At 41.7% G+C, this 20818-nt stretch overlaps 2 protein-coding genes across 2 annotated transcripts; both read right to left on the reverse strand.

Annotated features, from left to right (window-relative positions):
- Positions 1–4: 4 nt before the first annotated feature.
- Positions 5–6955, reverse strand: LOC135536189 (neuronal acetylcholine receptor subunit alpha-5-like; the record flags this gene model as incomplete). Its single annotated transcript, XM_064962566.1, has 3 exons — positions 6785–6955; positions 546–723; positions 5–379 (listed from the first exon to the last, which is right to left on the reverse strand). Coding segments are annotated over exons 1-3 (651 nt in total), but the record flags the coding sequence as incomplete, so codon positions are not given.
- Positions 6956–8388: 1433 nt separating this feature from the next.
- On the reverse strand, positions 8389–9082 carry LOC135536188 (UDP-glucuronosyltransferase 1-2-like). Its single transcript, XM_064962565.1, has 3 exons — positions 8902–9082; positions 8514–8678; positions 8389–8453 (listed from the first exon to the last, which is right to left on the reverse strand). Exons 1-3 carry the CDS (start codon positions 9071–9073, stop codon positions 8389–8391), a joined length of 402 nt encoding a protein of 133 aa, XP_064818637.1. The 5' UTR covers positions 9074–9082.
- Between the last annotated feature and the right edge of the window lie 11736 nt (positions 9083–20818).

Below are 20818 nucleotides of genomic sequence, written 5' to 3' on the forward strand. Positions count from 1 at the left end.
CAAAGATCATGGTGAACACCAGGTACTCCCCAATCAGAGGGATGACCTTGGAGGAGGACGGAATTATCTCCTCGATCACGAGAAGGAAGACTGTGAGGGACACCAGCACAGAGGTGCACAGGGAGATCTTCTCCCCGCCGTTGGAGGGCAGGTAGAAGACCAGGATGGTGAGGAAAGAAAGGCCGATACAAGGGATAATAAGGAAGAGGGTGTAGAAGAGCGGCAGTCTGCGGATGATGAAGGAGTAGGTGATGAAGGGGAAGTGGCAGGGACCGTCCATCCTCAGACCACGGCTGCCTGTTGCTTTCACTATATCCCATTCGCCACTGTCAAAGTAGTCCCTCTTATCCACATGAAAGTCCTCCAGGAGGATGTCAACCTGTTGAATGAATACAAGGTTAGAAAAGATGAAACATCAACAGATGTATCTTCCCTTCAACTCCCCAAAGTATAAACAATAGATTAACACATTTCTGACATCAATTAATGACTGTATGGTCATTAATATACTGTAGAATGTTTCACAATGCTGTGTAGGCTACAACCTGTGAGCCATCATAGGTCCAGGAGCCAAACTTCATGGAGCAGTTCTGCAGATCAAAGGGGAAGAAGGTGACATCGATGATGCAGGCTGACTTGTAGTTAGCGGGCTGTGTCCAGGTGATGGTGCCATCATACTTGACAACAGCCTTGGTGACAGAGCCCTCAAAACGTCCATCGGCACTGTGAGAGGAAAGGGTTAACATCTGTTCATCTTCTACGGGGTTGAATCGGGCTTTTCTTGATGTGTTGGATTCATTGAATTTTGTGCTGTTTAAAATATAGTCTATGCTGTGTAGGGCTGCAAAGCTAATGGTAATTTCCCAAAGTTACTGGAATCTTCAGTCATTTTGGTAAATCACAGAAAATCTATGGCAACCTATCGTCATTTTCGTAATTTATACTTGAAAAATGTATATATATATATTTTTTAAAGGAATACATATGTATTATTAACACAACCCAACCAAGCTACACTGCCTACTTAACCCGAAAGCCAGCCGCACCAATGTGTCGGAGGAAACAACGTACACCTGGTGACCGTGTTAGCGTGCACTGCGCCCGACCCGCCACAGGAGTCTCTAGTGCGTGATGGGGCAGAATCATCCCTGCCGGCCAAACCCTCCTCTAACCCAGACGACGTTGTGCCAATTGTGCACCGCCCCATGGGTCTCCCGGTCGCGAACCCAGAATCTCTAGTGGCACAGCTAGCACTGCGATGTAGTACCTTAGACCACTGCACCACTCGGGAGGCTATTAATTGATCAGCCAAACAGGGCCAGAGATTGTTACAGACACCTGTGATAATCTGAAGTACTCCAAAAGAGCCACGAATCTTGTAATAGATTACATAAAAATCCCTGAAAATCCTTAGAAAGTTTCCAGTATTATACAGTGCTTGACTTGGAATGGAAGTAGAGCAGGAGCTGTATTTTTCAAGTCGGTCCATTAGAGATTATGCTATAGACTTCTGATTATTCGCTGTTAATGGTTTAAACATGCCACTTTGTTTACATACCCTACATTACTCACTTCTTATGTATATACTGTACTCTATACCATCTACTGCATCTTGCCTATGCCGTTCGGCCATCACTCATCCATATATTTATGTACATAGTCTTATTCATTCCTTTACACTTGTGTGTATAAAGTAGTTGTTGTGAAATTGTTAGATTACTTGTTAGATATTAATGCATGGTCGGAACTAGAAGCACAAGCATTTCGCTACACTCACATTAACATCTGCTAACCATGTGTATGTGACAAATAAAATTTTATTTTGATTTGATTTGAACTCAGACTTCTCCATGACCTTTAATCTTACATGGGAACGCAGGATGCTGACTGTTTACATTGTTTTTTTTACTAATTTAAATTTGACCCAGCTGATTACAAAGCCCACTCTCGTCCAAACTTAAATGACTCTAAATCAGATTTTGATTGACCTCATATTTACAAATACTCCAGAGAAATATGCTGGGAGTGGGATTTGCTTTAGATATTAGTGAACATTGGCCCATTGTATATGTCAGGGATATACAGATGCCACGATCCAAACCTTGTTTTATCAACAAGAGGAATTTTAAAAAATTCAAAGAACAGGCTTTTTTTGTGACCTTTATTTTGGGACTTTGATTGCATTGCATCTATACCTGACCCAGAGTTGGCTCTGAACCACTTCACAAATGTTTTCAATAAACATGATAAACATGCCCTTTAAAAAACTGAGAATTCAAATCAGTCTTACCCTTGGTTCAGTCCAGGAGCTATCTGAATAAATATACAACAGAGATGCTGCCTGGGCCAATGCTAGATTCACAGACTCGGGTCCAGACTGGCAGTCTTTTAGGCAATTGAGAAATCTGTGTGTAAAACTAGTTAAAAAAGCAAAATCGGATTATTTTGTTTATATGTACACTATTCTGTGTGTACACTACCCTATATGTACACTATTCTGGAAAGCTGTTAAATCGCTGAAGGGTTGTGTCTCCTCTTCTCTCCCATCAAATTCATTAAGATTCAGGCACTTTTACTGACAAAATTGATCATCATTAATGCATTTAATCACCATTTTATCTCTGCAGGCTTTATATTTGAAAGTATTTCAAAGCCAGCTCTTGAAAAGAGTAGTTCGTATGTAGATGGTGAAAATCTATTGAATGATACTGGAAATGCTGGTCAGGAGTTTCCTTTTGGAAATTCACTGATAAAGAAGTCCTGGATGCTTTGTTAACATTAGACAAAAAAATCTACAGGGGCTGATCATTTGGAGCCTGGTCTGCTTATGTGTGCAGACGTATTGCTGACTCAGTAGCCCACATTGGTAATTTAACATTGTTATCAGGAAGTATTCAAGAAGCATGGAAATCCACATATGTGCTGCCACTCCATTACGGTGGGGATACAAATGATCTTGACAACCATCGCCCCATTTCAAGACTACCTTGTTTAGCAAAGATTCTTGAATCCTTGGTTAATACATAACTTTGTTCTTTTTCATCTGATAATTGTATTCTTAATATAAACCAATCAGGAGTTTATGCCCTGGGCATAGTACTACTACAGCAACCACGCTAGTTATTAATAGATCATCTGTCTTTTCTTGGATGCTAAAAGAAGGAAGCTGTGCTGCCTTGTTATTGATCTGTCAAGGCGTTGGGCCACTGTCGATCATATTCTGGCCCTACTGAAAAAATGATCAAAGAGATGATCACACTGAGATACCACAGCCATTTTATGGTTTCAGAATGATCTTAGCAACATAACTCAGGCCATCTTCATAGATGGGGTTAAATCTGAATTTCTTGAGATTCATAAAGATGTTCCTCAGGTTCGATTTTGGGTCCATTATTGTTCACTTTGTATATTAATGGCATAGGAAACACTGTTAATAGTTGTAACATTCATCTCTATATGCAGATGACACAGTTCTGTATTCCTGTGCCACCTCAGTGCAGCAGGCCATTTGTGAACTTCAGCATGACTTTGATTCAATTTAGAAATCACTTAGTGTTAAATACAAGGTAAACCAAGCTCACTGTCACGGTTGTCATAATGAGGAGACCAAGGCGCAGCGTGGTAAGCGTACATACTTATTTAATGAAAGAACGAACACTGAACAAACTATACAAAAAAACAAAACGAACCGTGAAGCTAATATGGGTAGTGCAGACAGGCAACTAAACATAGAATAACAACCCAAAAAACACACAAGCTGAACATGGCTACCTAAATATGATCCCCAATCAGAGACAACGATAAAACAGTTGCCTCTGATTGAGAACCAATCTAGGCAACCATAGACATATAAACCCCAGACATACAAAAACCTAGACAATACAAAAACTAAACAAACCACCCTCGTCACACTCTGACCTAAACAAAATAATAAAGAAAACAAAGATAATTGAAGGTGACAGTACCCTCCCCCAAAGGTGCGGACTCCCGCCACAAACCTAAACCTATATGGGAGGGTCTGGGTGGGCATCTAACCTCAGTGGCGGCTCTGGTTCTGGACACCGCCCCCTTCTTTACACTGAGTCCGCTCTTGTAGCACTGACCCGTGAATCATCGCCGGAGGCTCTGGACTGCAGATCCTCGCCGTAGGCCCCGGGCTGGGGACCCTCTCTGCGTGGATCATCGCCGGAGGTTCTGGACTGGGGACCGTCTCTGGAGAACCCAGACTGGGGACCGTCGCTGCAGACCCCGGGCTGGGGACTGTCGCTGGAGACCCCGGGCTGGGGACCGTCGCTGGAGACACCGGGCTGGGGACCGTCGCTGGAGACCCCGGGCTGGGGACCGTCGCTGGAGACCCCGGGCTGGGGACCGTCGCTGGGACACCGGGCTGCCGGGACCGTCGCTGGAGACCCCTGGCTGGGGACCGTCGCTGGAGACACCGGGCTGGGGACCGCCGCTGGAGACACCGCTGCTGGAGACACCGGCTGGGGACCGCCGCTGGAGACACCTGGGCTGGGGACCGTCGCTGGAGACCCCGGGCTGGGGACCGTCGCTGGGACCCCGGGCTGGGGACCGTCGCTGGGACCCCGGCTGGGGACCGTCGCTGGAGACACCGGGCTGGCGACCGTCACTGGAGACACCGGGCTGGCGACCGTCGCTGGAGGTTCCGGACTGTGGCCTGTCATTGGAGGTTCCGGACTGTGGCCCGTCGTTGTAGGTTTTGGACTGTGGCCTGTCGTTGGAGGTTCCGGTCTGTGGCCCGTTGTTGGAGGTTCTGGACTGTGGCCCGTTGTTGGAGGTTCCAGTCTGTGAACTGTCGCCGGACACTCTGGACTGGGTAATAGTTGCCGGAAGCTCTGGATGCCGAGGCGCACTGTGGGCCTAGTGCGTGATGCCGGCAATGGTGATACCGGGATAGGGACACGCACCTCAGGGCGCAGTGCGAGGAGCAGGAACAGGGTGTACTGGACCCTGGAGGCGCACTGGAGTCCTGGTGCGTGGTGCCGGCACTAGTGGTACTAGACTGGTGACACGCACCTCAGGGTTAGTGCGGGAGGAGGAACAGGACGTACTGAACTGTGGAGGCGTACTGGTGGTCTGGAGTGTAGAGCTGACACAACCAGCTGGCACTGGCACAGGACCCACTGGGCTGTGCAGACTCACCGGAGACACAGTACGCAGAGCCGGCGCAGGATATCCTGGTCCAAGAAGGTATACTGAAACCAGGAATGCTGAGCCGGCACCCTCCTTCCTGGCTGGATGCCCATTCATCGGCCAATGTGAGGAGCTGGAATAGAGAGCCCGGGCTAGAATTGCCCACTGGAGACACCATGCATTCCACCGCATAACACGGTGCCTGACCAGTAACACTGGTAAGCACGATGGATTGTTTAGAACACTAAACAAACTATACAAAAACAACAAAACGAACCGTGAAGCTAATATGGCTAGTGCAGACAGGCAACTAAACATAGAATAACAACCCACAAAACACACACAATGAATATGGCTACCTAAATATGGTCCCTATCAGAGACAACGATAAACAGCTGCCTCTGATTGAGAACCAATCTCGCAACCATAGACATATAAACCCCTAGGCATACAAAACCCTTAGACATACAAAAGCCCTAGACAATACAAAAACTAAACAAACCACTCGTCACCCTGACCTAACCAAAATAATAAAGAACCTGCATATTTGCGCTTTAAATGGAGCCCAATTTGAGCTTGTTTTTTTCAATATAAGTACCTGGGTGTCTGGATTGATTACACGTTGTCCTTTGTAACGCATATAAAATCTGACTAAGAAGCTAAAACCCAAGATAGGTATTATTTCTATATAAAAAACTGTCTTAGTATTAAAAATAGGAGAAAGATTGTTCAAACAACGCTTATCCATGTATTGATTTTTTGGTGCTATTGTTTACATGAATGCGAAACCTATGTTTTAAAATTTCTGGATGCAGTCTACCATTCAGCAATAAGTTTTATCACAGGGGAACAACTTAGTACTCATCATTGTAGTCTGTATAAAATGTGATGGACCTCTTGTCTCAGAAGGAATGCATTCTTTTTTATTTATTTACAAAGCAATCTTACAGAAACCTCTTCTCTATATGTAACCGATAAAATAATTTAAATGTTGAAAGATAATGATAAAATAATTCCACTCTGAAACCTTATAATTGTATGAAATTGATTAGAATCATAAAAAATGCGACTGCTAGTTGAGATTTCTGCTTTCCTTCCACATTTCACTGATCTTAGAAGCAGAAAGCATTTTTGTCTGCAGATTTTTTGATTTGGCTATTTGTTTCAGAGTGATTGTATGTCGCGGTTTGAACCCCGCCTTCAGCACCCGCCCCCGCCCGCACCAGGTGGCGCCCCATGCCGCCCAGGGCTGCCCATGTCGCTGTATTTGTCATCTCTCATGTCTTATTCGACTAGTATTTTTGAAAGTGTAAGGATAATAATTGAGTTGTTCTGAAATGTTTATTGCTTGCCAACATTTTACTCCCTCTATGTTTACTATAACACACATACATGATTATTATTTTCAGTTGCCTATCCTGACGTGAAGTTTGTCCTATAGAAGTTGTTCTATAGAAACTATTTGACTCTGATGTGTGCCACAGAAAGTATTTGACTCTAGCCAGAAAATTAAGGAAATTAGAAGGGGGGAGGTTTGGCACAACACCAGACAGCTATTCCCCAAGTCAACCACAGGTAATATATCCTCCCTTTGCAACCCTTGTGTGGAAGTCATAGGCATGGTACTTACTTGTCATAGAGCACAATGTCTGGGATCCAGATGGAGTCCGATGGGACTCTGATGGTAGTGATGCCCAGGTAGTCATCAGTGTTCCAGCGTAGCTTCATGTCCAACCATTCCTAAACAGGAGCGAGAGAGAGATGGATGGGTCACCTTTGTAATATTTGTGTTGTGGAGAAATAACCAGGCAGGAGACACAGTTAGTTTCGTTTAGTCAAAACCTCTCGTGCTCTACCGCCCCCGGCACTATAGTGCGCATGTGCATTTCCTATTAGGTGTAGTAACATAACACTGCCATAATACATTACTGCTTAGTAACAGCATAGTAACTAATATGAACAGCTGTAGATCACGGATTCTACACTCCTCCCCCATAGTGTTTAACTCCCAGAGAACAAGGTAAATATGTTAGGGAACTACTAATGCAATATCTGAACAATGCATTCTTAAACATTTTTCAACTACTGGGTTGAAGCAGACTTTTCAAAGCCCAGCACAAATCCAGGGGATTATTCTGCCCGGAAGATGGAATTTGTGTCCTAATAACTAACCCAGGTAATGTCCTTTTATCTTTCCTTTAATCTAGGACATATTAAAGAGTTTGTTTGTTTTACTGTCTGTTACATCCTGAAACAGTTCAACTCACAGGTCAAGCTTTTTGAGGTGCCCTTCGCTGTCAAATAGGATATCTCCGCTCCTCCTAGGCTTCCGGTGGTGGGCCAGGTTCGGGTGGAAGGTCAGGCTCTGTCTCTCTCGTATGTCCACCGTCAGAGAATAGTCCTGGGGTCTCTGCTGGGGCATTGGACCATAGCAGATGATCCACATGAACGTTGACATGGCGATGACCAATTTGGACTTAAGTCAAAGGTCCTCTGCGTTGCAAGATCACACCCGAGTTCCACAGGCGCTTGGGGGGTGTCTGAAATCACGTACCATCACCCTCTCCCCCTCTTTGAATTCTCAGACATATTTGAGTGTCTGACATGAGCTTTCTTCTGCTGTAGCTGGTGCTTTGCCACAGTGCTTGACAAGTCTGGTTTCAACAATGTCAGGCGGGTACGTGGTTGGTGTTTCAGAAACAGTTCAGCTGGTGTACATTCCGTTACTGTGTGTGGGGTGTTACGGTAAGTAAACAGGAGCCGAGGAAGCCTATGGTGGATGGGCACAGACTGAAGCTTGAGTCTAGTCCAGGCCTTCTTAAAGGTTTGCACAGCTCTCTCCGCTGCTCCGTTTGATGCCGGATGGTAAGGTGGTGACAGGATGTGCCTTACTCCTGCATAGGAAACTGGACGTGGTTTGTGAAAGATTGGCTTGTTTCCTTCTTGCACTCTGACTTTTGCTGTGAAGTCTTGTATTTTCGCCGTAGCCATCTTTGAAAAGTTATTTGCCGTAATACATTACTACTTAGTAACTGCATAGTAACTCATATAAACAGATGTAGATCACAGATGATACAACCTTAACATCATTCATGAATGGCCATCTCTTTTTACAAGCGGATTCTTTTGACCAGACTGCTACTGGAAATCACCATAAATTACTTTTCTCCCCCTGAGAGAAAGTTGATTCCACTACAGTATACACTGAGTGTACAAAACATTATGAACACCTGCTCATTCCATGACATGGGACTGACCAGGTGAAAGCTGTGATCCCTTGTTGATGTCTCTTGTTAACTCTGCAACAGGAAATGGAACATAAGATAGCGGAGAGGGAGCAATAACAAAATGACACTCACCGCCTATAGTCCATCTAACATTGAAAACAAGTGGCACATTTAAATAGTGCGCCAGCACAACACCTCCCCCATTTAATGGGTCTGTCAGAACCAAGTCATACTTGGTTTCTCTAATAGACTGCATCAACTGTTTATTCTCTAACATTTTGATTATCATCTCACACACTTTGCGGTGAATTTCAAAAACCCGTCCTTCAACTCCATGTCCAAACTAAAACGAGTCCAAGCAGAGTTTCCTCTCTCTTTATCTGTATTAGTCTTGACACAAATGAGCGAAAGAATTCCTCATCAGCTCCACCTGGAATATCAATTGTGATTTAACTGTAGTGAGGGGAGGTTTCCTTGATGTACCAGCTGTCTGATGGCCCTACTACTTACACACTGTGACCTCTTGAATGCAGCTCTTCAATAATGACCTTCATGTTGACCCAGTGGCTGCCCTCTTGAGGAAACACCAGGACTTTCCCACCATGGACAGCGGGAATAGAGAGGGTCAACAGGGTAACAATGAAGATACCAGGGAGACACATCTTCACTAGCTGCTTCACATAAGCATGCATCAATTTTACCTGAAATATACAAAATAAGGTCAAATAAATCTAATAAAATTATGTTTTGACATAAGAATAATTAAAACAGGCCTACCTTTCTTTTCTTTAGGCTACAAATAAGTTCCTACTTATTGGTCTTAGTATCGATTGGCCTACTTCTACCAATATCGATTGGCCTACTTTAAAGTTTAGCCAAGTTAAGTCAAAAGGTTGATTAAGTAATACAGTATAATATTTCACTCTGTCACAGAAATACTTTTTTTACATGAGAAATTTTTAAAACAGGCTTGATTGTAACCGCTTAATTATATTTTTTTCGCTACAAATAAGTCCCTACACTATCCACAATACTGATACTTTCAAGTTTAAACAACTTTTCATAAGAAAAGATTGATCACGTAATACAGCATAATCTTTAATTCTGAGAGATCAATTATTTTATTTTCCGATATAAATGTCTCTTGAACGTTACGAAATAGTCCAATTCTGTAGATTTTGCCGAGGTGAAACCTATTTCACATCCTAATGTTAGACTACACGTCAACATTGTTTATTCGTAGCTACTGCTAAATATAATACAATGTTAACGTGAGTGTGAACAAACAACGTCACGACAGAATCAATTCATGCAGTCCTAATTTAAATGAAGGCTTACGTTCCGGTTTTCATCCAAAGAACAAAGAATTTGAAATGAAGGCTATTTCAGAGCCCGTCTGTCTATAAATCAGTTCGAAGGTATTTGTAATAATCTCGGAAATCAGAGAGGAAGAGGCGAAATCAGTATAGTCTCTAGACATCCGCGTTGGCTCCCACAATTTTCAAATTCTTCTGCTATTTCTGTTTTTCAAGGCCGTAGACTTGTCAGCATATAGAATGGGTGGGTTCGAGCCCACCGCTTTTATCAAGTCGCTCACCACCTTACCACGCTTATTGCGTAATAAATGGCAGTGTCCGACCTGGACAAATCTGCTGCTCCCCCCTTTTTTTTAAATCAGCTAATAGTTGGAGAAACAGAACATAACAGCAGCCTAATTAATAAGCCTATGCTACAAATTAAACACAGTTTTTAACCCATCTGGTTAGTAGGCTGTATAATCAGTACAATGTCAATAACATAGCCTAATATATTCAATCTGATTACATTGATAAAATCATCAATGTCCTCGACGTTCTGCTGCCCTCGGCGAGGCAAAAATAATTACAATTTAGACATTCTTATGAAACTAAGCATGGCACTTTCAAAAGTTACCTTTCCTACCCAGACAGAGGCTCTACGGATGCAGAAAACGGTAAGCTTCAACTGCTGGTTACGAGGCCATTGTACAGAGGCTAGCGAAAGTATTCACCCCCCTTGGAATTTTTCCTATTTTGTTGCCTTTACAACCTGGAATTAATATTATTATTTTTTTTTGGGGGGGTTGTGTCATTTGAAGATGCAAAATATTTTTCGTTTTTTGAAACAAACTAGAAATAAAACTTTGTAGAGCCATCTTTTGCAGCAATTACAGCTGCAAGTCTCTTGGGGATTGTCTCTATCAGCTTGGCACATCTAGCCACGATGATATTTTTCCAATTCTTCAAGGCAAAACTGCTCCAACTCCTTCAAGTTGGATGGGTTCCGCTGGTGTACAGCAATCTTTAAGTCATACCACAGATTCTCAATCGAATTGAGGTCTGGGCAATGACTAGGCCATTCCAATACATTTTCATGTTTCCCCTTAAATCATTTGTGTGTTGCTTTAGCAGTATGCTTAGGCATTGTCAGGCTGGAAGGTGAACCTCTGTCAGTCCCAGTCTCAAATCTCTGGAAGACTGAAACAGGTTTCCCTCAAAAACTTCCCTGTATTTAGCGCCATCCATCATTCCTTCAATTCTGACCAGATTCCCAGTCCCTGACGATGAAAAACATCCCCACAACATGATGCTGCCACCACCATGCTTCACTGTGGGAATGGAGTTCTTGGGGTGATGAGAGGTGTTGGGGTTGCGCCAGAAATAGTTTTTTCCTTGATGGCCAAAAAGCTAAATTTTAGTCTCATCTGACCAGAGTTCCTTCTTCCATATGTTTGGAGAGTCTCCCACATGCCTTTTGGCGAAAACCAAACGTGTTTGCTTATTTTTTTCTGGCCACTCTTCCACAAAGCCCAGCTCTGTGGAGTGTATTGCTTAAAGTGGTCCTATGGACAGAAACTCAAATCTCTGCTGTGGATCTTTGCAGCTCCTTTAGGGTTATCTTTGGTCTCTTTGCTGCCTCTCTGATTAATCCCCTCCTTGCCTGGCCTGTGAGTTTTGGGGGGCAGACCTCTCTTGGCAGGTTTGTTGTGGTGCCATATTCTTCCATTTTTTTTATAATGGATTTAATGGTGCTCTGTGGGATGTTCAAAGTTTCTGATATATTTGTATCACCCAACCCTGATCTGTACTTCTCCACAACATTGTTCCTGACCTGTTTGGAGAGCTCCTTGGTCTTCATCTTGCTTGGTGGTGTCCCTTGCAAAGTGGTGTTGCAGACTCTGAGGCCTTGCAGAACAGGTGTAAATATACTTAGATCATGTGACAGATCAGGTGACACTTAGATTGCACACAGGTTGACTTTATTTAACTAATTATGTGACTTCTGAATGTGATTGGTTGCACCAGATCTTGTTTAGGGGCTTCTTAGCAAAGGGGGTGAATACATATGCATGCACCACTTTTACGTTTTTATTTTTTAGAATTGTTTGAAACACGTTATTTTTTCCATTTCACTTCACCAATTTAAACTATTTTGCGTATGTCCATTACATTAAATCCAAATAAAATAACATTTAAATTACAGGCTGTAATGCAACAAAATAGGACACCAAGGGGGATGAATACTTTTGCAAGGCACTGTATAACCCAACAACAGAAGTGCTTCCCTAAAAGCTGCCTGCGTTTAAACAAACATCTTCTCTTTTCAGAAAGAGAAAAGCTCAATTAGTAAAGACAGAATAGCAAAGTCTATTTTTTTATCTCCTCGAATATTATAGGCTGCAGTTTAGCTTCAGATTGTCATAGAGAGGAATCAGTATATCACCATATGCATCGGAGTCGCGTCTTTAGAACTTGTTTCTGCCATAAAGCATCACCGAGATAAGCATTGTTATAGAACGCTTGATATAATTTGGAATCGTTTATGTATTTATTTCAAAATATAAAGCAAACAATAGATATCATTTTCATTAACAAAGTGTATGTGATACCCTCACTCAACTCGAGCCCCGGTTTTAGTCAAACACACCAAGCCATTCCCAGACACGGTATTTAATCAGTACATGCGACATTATTTTAGTTTTTGGCAATACCGACATCTATGGATTTGATAAGTGTGTCTGTCAAACAGGTAGACTTACCACTTATTTATTGGAAGATGAACAAAAAGCTCCAATTATATTTAACCCCTGCATCGGAGAGTTACAATGTTGCTATCACTATGCAACCTACTACCTATAGTAGAAAAACACGTTTCTTATTAATATCCCACCTGTTATCACACATGGCACGACCCCATAATTGATACAATTACAATAAAAATAACACTTTTTTATAACGTGTTTGACATATATTTTAACATGTCCGTAAAACTGTAAAACAGAGTAAGATCATTTGAGCTTTGGAAACAACTGCTGAAATAAATGCATGACGGGCCTCGTTTCGCTGGAGCAGTGTAAAATAAGCTTAATGTCAATGACCCAGCCGTAACGAATTTCGTTTAGTTACATGTTGAATTTGAATTTGAATTTGTCCAACATCAGTTTCAAACATGTATTTATTTAATCTCCAGCAAGAGTGGCATCTTTCCACTGCTGTGGTGCTGCATTGCAGTCAGCGATGTTTTCTCTCCGTCTCTGTCCATGGTCCTGGAATCAAACCATCTGAGTTTGCTTGGACACCAGCCTGATCTCCAGCTCCTTCCATCTTTGGAAACTATCAAGGTGTTCATGCGACTTCTCATGCAAGCTGAGTAGGTGGCACAGATTGTTCCAGTCCCTGCTTCCATCCCTGACCAGCATATATGTGCACTCGTGTGATTAAAGTTTGCAGCAAAAACAGAAGGCTGCATCGTTTTGCTTGGAATTGATACGCCTTGGTCTCTCCACTCTCTCCCCGTTCGCCATTCTCCTATTGTAGTGGGCCACCGAAACCTTTCGTTGCCCCTCATCTCTTGGGAAATTCCCTCCTTATCCTGATGTGGCCCAGCCTGCACTAACATATCCCGTAAAGATCCATTCCTATATTTTGGCCACTCAGCGGGATCTTATATGTTTTTGTTGTTGTCTGGGAGTCGGATTTAGCAGCAGCACCACCACTGTCATCCGAGACCGGGAGCAACGAATCTGAGTCTGGGTCCAAGATAGTAGGGTATTCGCCGACATTGTTTGAGAGCTTTCATCATCGGTGGAAGTGCATGGCTCGGACTCCTCCGGTTTGCCAGAATCAGCGAACTGGGGCTCGTTCTCGGTAAATGAAAGGCCTATCCTCCCATGTTTGTCATTTTCCTCACCGGCTGATGGACATAAATAATAATATATCCCATTTAGCAGACGCTTTTGTCCAAAGCGACTTACAAGTCGGCTGGGGCCACTACTTTTACATATGGGTGGCCCCAGCGGGAATCGAACCCACGACGCTTGGCGTTGCAAGCGCCATGCTCTACCGACTGAGCCACACAGGACCCATTGCTGCACGCGGATAAATTTCACCGGCAAATTTCTTTGGTTTAGAGATTGTGCCTCTCTTCTCATTGTTTTAACAAATAGCTTCCTGATAGTTTGTGTCTCTTAGACATGGTAGCAAATTGTTTCAAATCTCTATAGATTACTTTTAACTAAAATTATATCCACTAGTAGTAGCTAGCTAACATTAATCGTCTTCTTCACACACAAACATGACAAAAAATACAATCATTTAATTGGCAGATTAATTTGTATTAATGTTTCACAATTGGATCATCCCATATGAACACACACATAACCCTAGCTACCAAGCTAGTGGGAGTGAACTTAGGGAGGGGTGGGGTGGCTGGGGTGGAATGGTGTGGGGTGGCTATGAGCTTGTGGCTAGGTGCCGCAGGCGGTGTAGTAACCGATCAGGGGCGCAGGAGGACCGCAGCCAATTGTCAAAATGCCGCCCCAAATTCAAGTGCTTTTGTCTGCCCACATGATAGGGAGAATTTGATCAATTGGAACCTTGTCATATAGATAGCATAAGGCATGGTGGGTAGGGAGCTTAAACACAAAGTCATCTCTCATGAGACATAGATCAGACCCTGTAATAACTCATAGAAGTCCAAACCTGGTAGGAAAACTCATCACAAACAGCCTGGTAATGTGGCTGGAGCGTCAACCTGTTGTAGACAGTAAATAGCAAATAGAAAAGCATATAATTTACTCTCTCTCTCTGTGAAAGTCATTTTGTCTGAGTGCCCTCATAAAGTTATTGAAATGTACGACATTGGTGATGGCGCAAAAGTTCAATGTCCCTCTCCACTGGTTATCCACCATACATTGTAGACTAGAGGTAGCTGAAGATAGTGAGCCACTAAAAAACCAGTCCGCCATGCTGGGTCAGTAAGCACCAGGTCATACTGGCTCTCCTGTAGGGACAGGATGCCTTACAGACAAAACTTTAGAGTGGCCTTGTTAACATTGACCTTGTTTTTGTTTAAACACATAAATGGACCTATCCTACTCAATTATTTGACAGACCTTGTAACTATAGACAGAAAATTCCACAATCAGAGTGAGAGTTCATCTGAGTGAATCAATGTTCCTGTGTTTGTGGACTTTCACCTTCATGTTGTTTTTAAACTCTCATAAGAATGTTACAGCTGAATTACATGTTCCCTCATTCTCCAATCTAATGTGTTCCTGGACATGTATGGATTTGACATAAATGTAATGTATTGTGTTTACATATTGTATCAAACGTGAATCTAAAAGTTTGACCTTTATTTAACTAGGCAAGTCTTAACAATGACGGCCTAGGATTAACAGCCTTGTTCAGGGGCGGAACAACAGATGTTTACGTTATCAGCTCAGGGATTTGATCTTGCAACCTTTCAGATACTAGTCCAATGCTCTAACCACTAAGTTAACAGCCTAGTGGTTAGAAAAGAATAAAGTGTAATCTTCATTGTCTCAATCTCTCAAAACCCGATAGAGAATTAATTACTCCCTATTGAGAACAGCTTTCATGGTCTTTCATGATTTGTATCACATCAATGGTCGCATATGCATATTGAGCAGATATTATCGCGGGTTTAGCAAAATGCTTGTACATAAATGAGAATATATAGTCAGCTAACTGACTATATGTCAAAATCCGTTCAACGTGTCATACAAACTGAGTATGATTTCCTAGCTGTTTGTTTTATATTTCAGATAATTGATAACATACATTGGAAGCATGACTTGTGCTTATTTATAATTATGTTGAGTGTGTCTGGTTCAGTTTGCCATGGTGGGAAGTTGCTGGTCTTTCCCGGGGAGGGAAGTCAATGGGTTAACATGAACATTCTTATCAAGGCTCTTCACTCTCAGGGACACACAGACAGAGTGGTACCGAATGACAAATAGTTGGTACATCAAACAAGAGTCGTCCTACTACAGTTCTCTTACAATACCTGTCACTGATGCTCTGGATGAGGAATTTGTAAAGCCAATCATAAAGAAAGTAACTGATATATAGAGAGAAACAATCTCTGTAATAAACGTCATACATTTGCAAATGGTGCATTCAATATGGTGCATTAAAACTTAAAGCAGATTTAGCTAGCTTTGGAGACCCTAGGAACCTCAACAGTTAACCAATCCTGTGAACGGGTTAGGCAACTCAGGTGTCTATTCTTCAACAGTGAAGTTAGATAAGACGGAAGTTTATGAAGTAGGGATTTGTCAATATAAAGGGAGTAATGTAGATTTCTACGGTCTTTAGTGACGTTCAGCGAACCTTGTGATACAGGATAGAGTGATGAGTATCAAAACTGTCACCTGTAACAAAACAAAGCCCACTATGGGATATGGCATCCAAATGTTTAAGAGTAGTAGCAGCTGCACTTTAATAAATAATATAATCATAATCAGGAACATGTAAAAGGTTGTCTGAATAACCTGCTTCCTACTGCTTCGAGAAAGACAACATCTGTTTCTGTAGAAAAAGCCAACTTTAAAACTTCTTAACGCCATCACCAATGTCGTACATTTCAATAACTTTATGAGGGCACTCAGACAAAATTACTTTCCCAGAGAGAGAGTAAATTATATGCTTTTCTATTTGCTATTTACTGTTTACGCAGGTTGACTCTCCAGCCACATTACCAGGCTGTATGTGATGAGTTTTTCCAACCAGGTTTGGACTTCTATGGGTTATTACAGGGGGCTGATCTATGGCTCATGAGAGATGACTTTGTGTTTAAGCTCCCTCCCACCATGCATTATGTTATCTATATGGCAAGATTCCAATTTATCCATTTCTCCTATCATGTGGGGTAGAATTAAACACGAGTTAGTTCTATATTGGCAATCATTGATGCAGTTTAAGATTAGGGACCTACATTTTTTTGTTGACGTGCATGGCTTTATTTCTATTACAGCATATTGGATGACTTATTCACATTCTATTCACCCAGTTCAACGTAACACACTTAAGACATACTGACCTCCACTGTTATTGGTTAGAATGTCTTGATGGTATGATCTTTGACCCTGTGTAACTTTCTTACTCATCATTATTCATGATTAATTCAGGATCATTTTAGTCATCCTAGGCAGATGTGTTGATTTCCACATTAACAATGTTCCAATGATGTTGCTCCAGTTCTGGGATTTCCCAGGCTGCAACCTGGTCTCAGAGCATGTTGTATTATTCTGTACATAAATCCAAGACAGTCCATTTAGTATGATATGTTACGTTTTGTATGGCATGCATTCATTTGTGGATGTCCATCACCCATTTCGTATGATATGTTACGAATTACAATTCGGATGATATGTTACGAATTTATGTATGATATGTAATGAATTCCAATTTGTTGTATCTCCCATCTCCACAGAGGAACTCTAGAGCTCTGTCAGAGCAACCATCGGGTTCTTGGTCACCTCCCTGATTGCTCAGTTTGGCCGGGTGGCCAGCTCTAGGAAGTGTCTTAGTGGTTCTAAACTTCTTCCATTTAAGAATGATGGAGGTCACCGTGTTCTTGGGGACCTTCAATGCTGCAAAAAAATGTTTGGTACCCTTCTCCAGATCTGTGCCGTGACACAATCTTGTCTCGGAGATTTACAGATAATTTCTTCGACCTCATGACTTGGTTGTTGCTCTGACGTGCACTGTCAACTGTGTGACTTTATACAGACAGGTGTGTGCCTTACAAATCATGTCCAATCAATTGAATTTACCACAGGTGGACTCAAAGTTGTAGAAACATCTCAAGGATGATTAATGGAAATAAGATGCAACCTGAGCTCAATTTTGAGTCTCACAGCAAAGGTTATGAATACCTATGTGAATAAGGTATTTCTGTTTATTATTGTTAATAAGTTAGCAAACATTTCTAAAAACCTGTTTTCACTTTGTCATTATGGGGTATTTTGTGTAGCTTGCTGAGGATTTATTTTATTTAATCCATTTTAGATTAAGGATGTAAAGCAGGGGTGGGCAACTACAGGCCTTGAGGGCCTGATTGGTGTCACACTCCATCCCTGGCAAACACAGCTGATTAATGAAATTGCATGCTGAACTGAACATCATGATTAGGTGATTATTAGAGTCAGGTGTGTTGGCTGGAGCTGGGGCAAAACTGTGACACCAATCAGGCCCTCGAGGACTGGAGTTTCCCACCCCTGCCGTAAAGTAACTAAATTTGGAAAAAGTAAAGGGGTGTGAATACTTTCCAAAGTCACGGTATACAGCGCCTTTCAAAAGTATTCATACCCCTTGGTTTTCTTCTCATTTTATTGTGTTTCAAAGTGGGATTTAAATGAATTTATTTGCTATTTTTTCGTCAACAATCTACACAAAATACTCTGTAATATCACAGTGGAAGAAAAATTCTTAAACTTTTTCAAGATTAATAAAATGTAATAACTAAAATATAGTCTTTGAATAAGTATTCAGCGCCTGGGTTTATACATGTTAGAAACACCTTTGGCATCGACTACAGCTCTGAGGCTTCTTGGGGAAGTCTCTAAGACCTTTGCACACCTGGATTGTGCAATATTTGCCCACTATTATTTTCAAAATTCTTCAAGCTCTTACAAGATGTTGGACATTTTCAAACTTGCCATAGATTTTCAAGCATATTTAAGCCAAAACTGTAACTTGTCCATTCAGGAACATTCACTGTCTTCTTGGAAAGCAACACCAGTGTAGATTTGACCTTGTGTTTTAGGTTATTGTCCTGCTGAAAGGTGACTTCCTCGCCCAGTTGCTGGTGTAAAGCAGACGGAAGCAGGTTTTCCTTTTTCTTTTTATACTGAAATACTCCATATTTGCCGATGTCTAGTATACCTATACTATGATACAGCCACCACCATGTTTGAAAATAAGGAGGCAGTTACTGTGTTGTGTTGGGTTTTCCCCAAACATTATGCTATGCATTTAGGCCAAAAAGTGTATTCCTTTGCTGTGTTTCTTTGCAGTATTACTTTAGTGCCTTACTGTATTATCCTCATTTTTTTAAATATATTTGTTTTATCCCAGCCCTCGTCCACGCAGGAGGCCTTTTGCAGACTGGTAGGCCGTCATTGTAAATAAGAATTTGTTCTTAACTGACTTGCCTAGTTAAATAAAAAATGCTAAGACATGACAGATGCACACATGTATGATAACTGGTATCGCGCACAACGCAATATTTTGTGTGGTAACTCCTCGATCGCACAGACAGAGTTATTGCAAAGTACATTATTTCCAATGGAACGCTACGTTTACCTTGAAGTATTGCGTTGGAGAGGCAGTTTCAGTGTGTTCTGTGTGGTGCATTAGTTATGCTGAACTTTTGTTGCACACATATACAGATGATGCTGCGTACCATTTGGCGCATGAAAGGTGTAAACAAGGCATAGTGTAGAAGGCTCAGATCAACATGGCAGAGTTGCCAGTTTAATCGTTTTCCTTTATAATGTCGAAATAAAATGTCCCCAACCCGCAAACCACACACTCACAAACTGAAATCACACGTGTACGTTGTAGGCATACAATCAATGATTGGTTGACAATAGAGCCTCCCACAATGGAGGCGATGGCTGCAGGATGAAGTTGGTGAAGAGTCACTGCAGAAACTTGCAGTAAAAAATGCATCCACTAGGAACAGTGCAGAACGACAGATCTGACGAGGTACATAACGACAGATCTGTACCTTGTCAATTCGGGGTATAACCAATGACGAGATGGCAGGAATGACTTATATTTTAGCTCTTGGCAACACAGACGCTCGTTGACGCGAGAGAGCAGTGTGGGTGCAATAATTTAACAATAAGGATTTCTACAATTATTTTGCAGATCTGTCGTTCTGCCCCTGAACAGGCAGTTAATCCACTGTTCCTAGGCCGTCATTGAAAATAAGAATTTGTTCTTAACTGACTTGCCTAGTTAAATAAAGGTAAAATATAAATAAAATACCCACGTGGGTGACTGAAAGACGACCGAGGTCAGTGGCGGTAATGCACCTAATTGATGCAAGTTGCCAATCACAATATAAAGTCAAGAGAAGAAAAACTAGAAACGATTCGGTTGACCGTTTTATGTATGGATTAATTGGCGAAGTAGAGGACCTTGTGCATTTCAGGTAAAATAACAACTCAATGCTTATATCCCAGGACAAATTAGCAGGCAACATCAAGTTAGCTAAATAGGACAAATTAGCTCGCAAGTGCAATCTAGCGAGCTAAATTGCCCAAAATCTTTAATGCTTTTCGACCTTTCCCGAAATTAACATAATTGGTTCAGAGATTGGTTTGATATTTTAACCTGCGTGTTGTGATCGTGTTTGGTGTGGGGGGACAAAATAAATTCATGCACGATGGCGCAGGCGCGCAGCCGGTTTGGGTTCTGTTTAAGGCATCAATCAACGAGTTAAGAATTGTTATAGAACGCTTGATATAATCTGGATACGTTTTATGTATTTATTTCAAAATATAAAGCAAACAATAGATATCATTTTCATTAACAAAGGGTATGTGATACCCTCACTCAATTCGAGCCCAAGTTTTAGTCAAACACACCAAGCCCTTCCCAGACACGGAGGTATTTAATCAGTGCATGCGACAGTATTTTAGTTTTTGGCAATACCGACATATATGGATTTGATAAGTGTGTCTGTCAAACAGGTAGACTTACCACTTATTTATTGGAAGATGAACAAATAAGCTCCAATTATATTTAACCCCTGCATCGGAGAGTTACAATGTTGCTATCACTATGCAACCTACTACCTATAGTAGAAAAACACGTTTCTTATTAATATCCCACCTGTTATCACACATGGTACGACCCCATAATTGATACAATTACAATAAAAATAACACTTTTATACAACGTGTTTGACATATATTTTAATATTTCCATAGAACTGTAAAACAGAGTAAGATCATTTGAGCTTTGGAAACAACTGCTGTCATAAATGCATGGCGGGCCTCGTTTCGCTGGAGCAGTGTAAAATAATCTTAATGTCAATGACCCAGCCGTAACGAATTTCGTTTAGTTACATGTTGAATTTGATTGTCCAACATCAGTTTC

This window comes from Oncorhynchus masou, unplaced genomic scaffold (assembly GCF_036934945.1).
Source record: "Oncorhynchus masou masou isolate Uvic2021 unplaced genomic scaffold, UVic_Omas_1.1 unplaced_scaffold_5682, whole genome shotgun sequence".
Classification (NCBI taxonomy): Eukaryota; Metazoa; Chordata; class Actinopteri; order Salmoniformes; family Salmonidae; genus Oncorhynchus; species Oncorhynchus masou.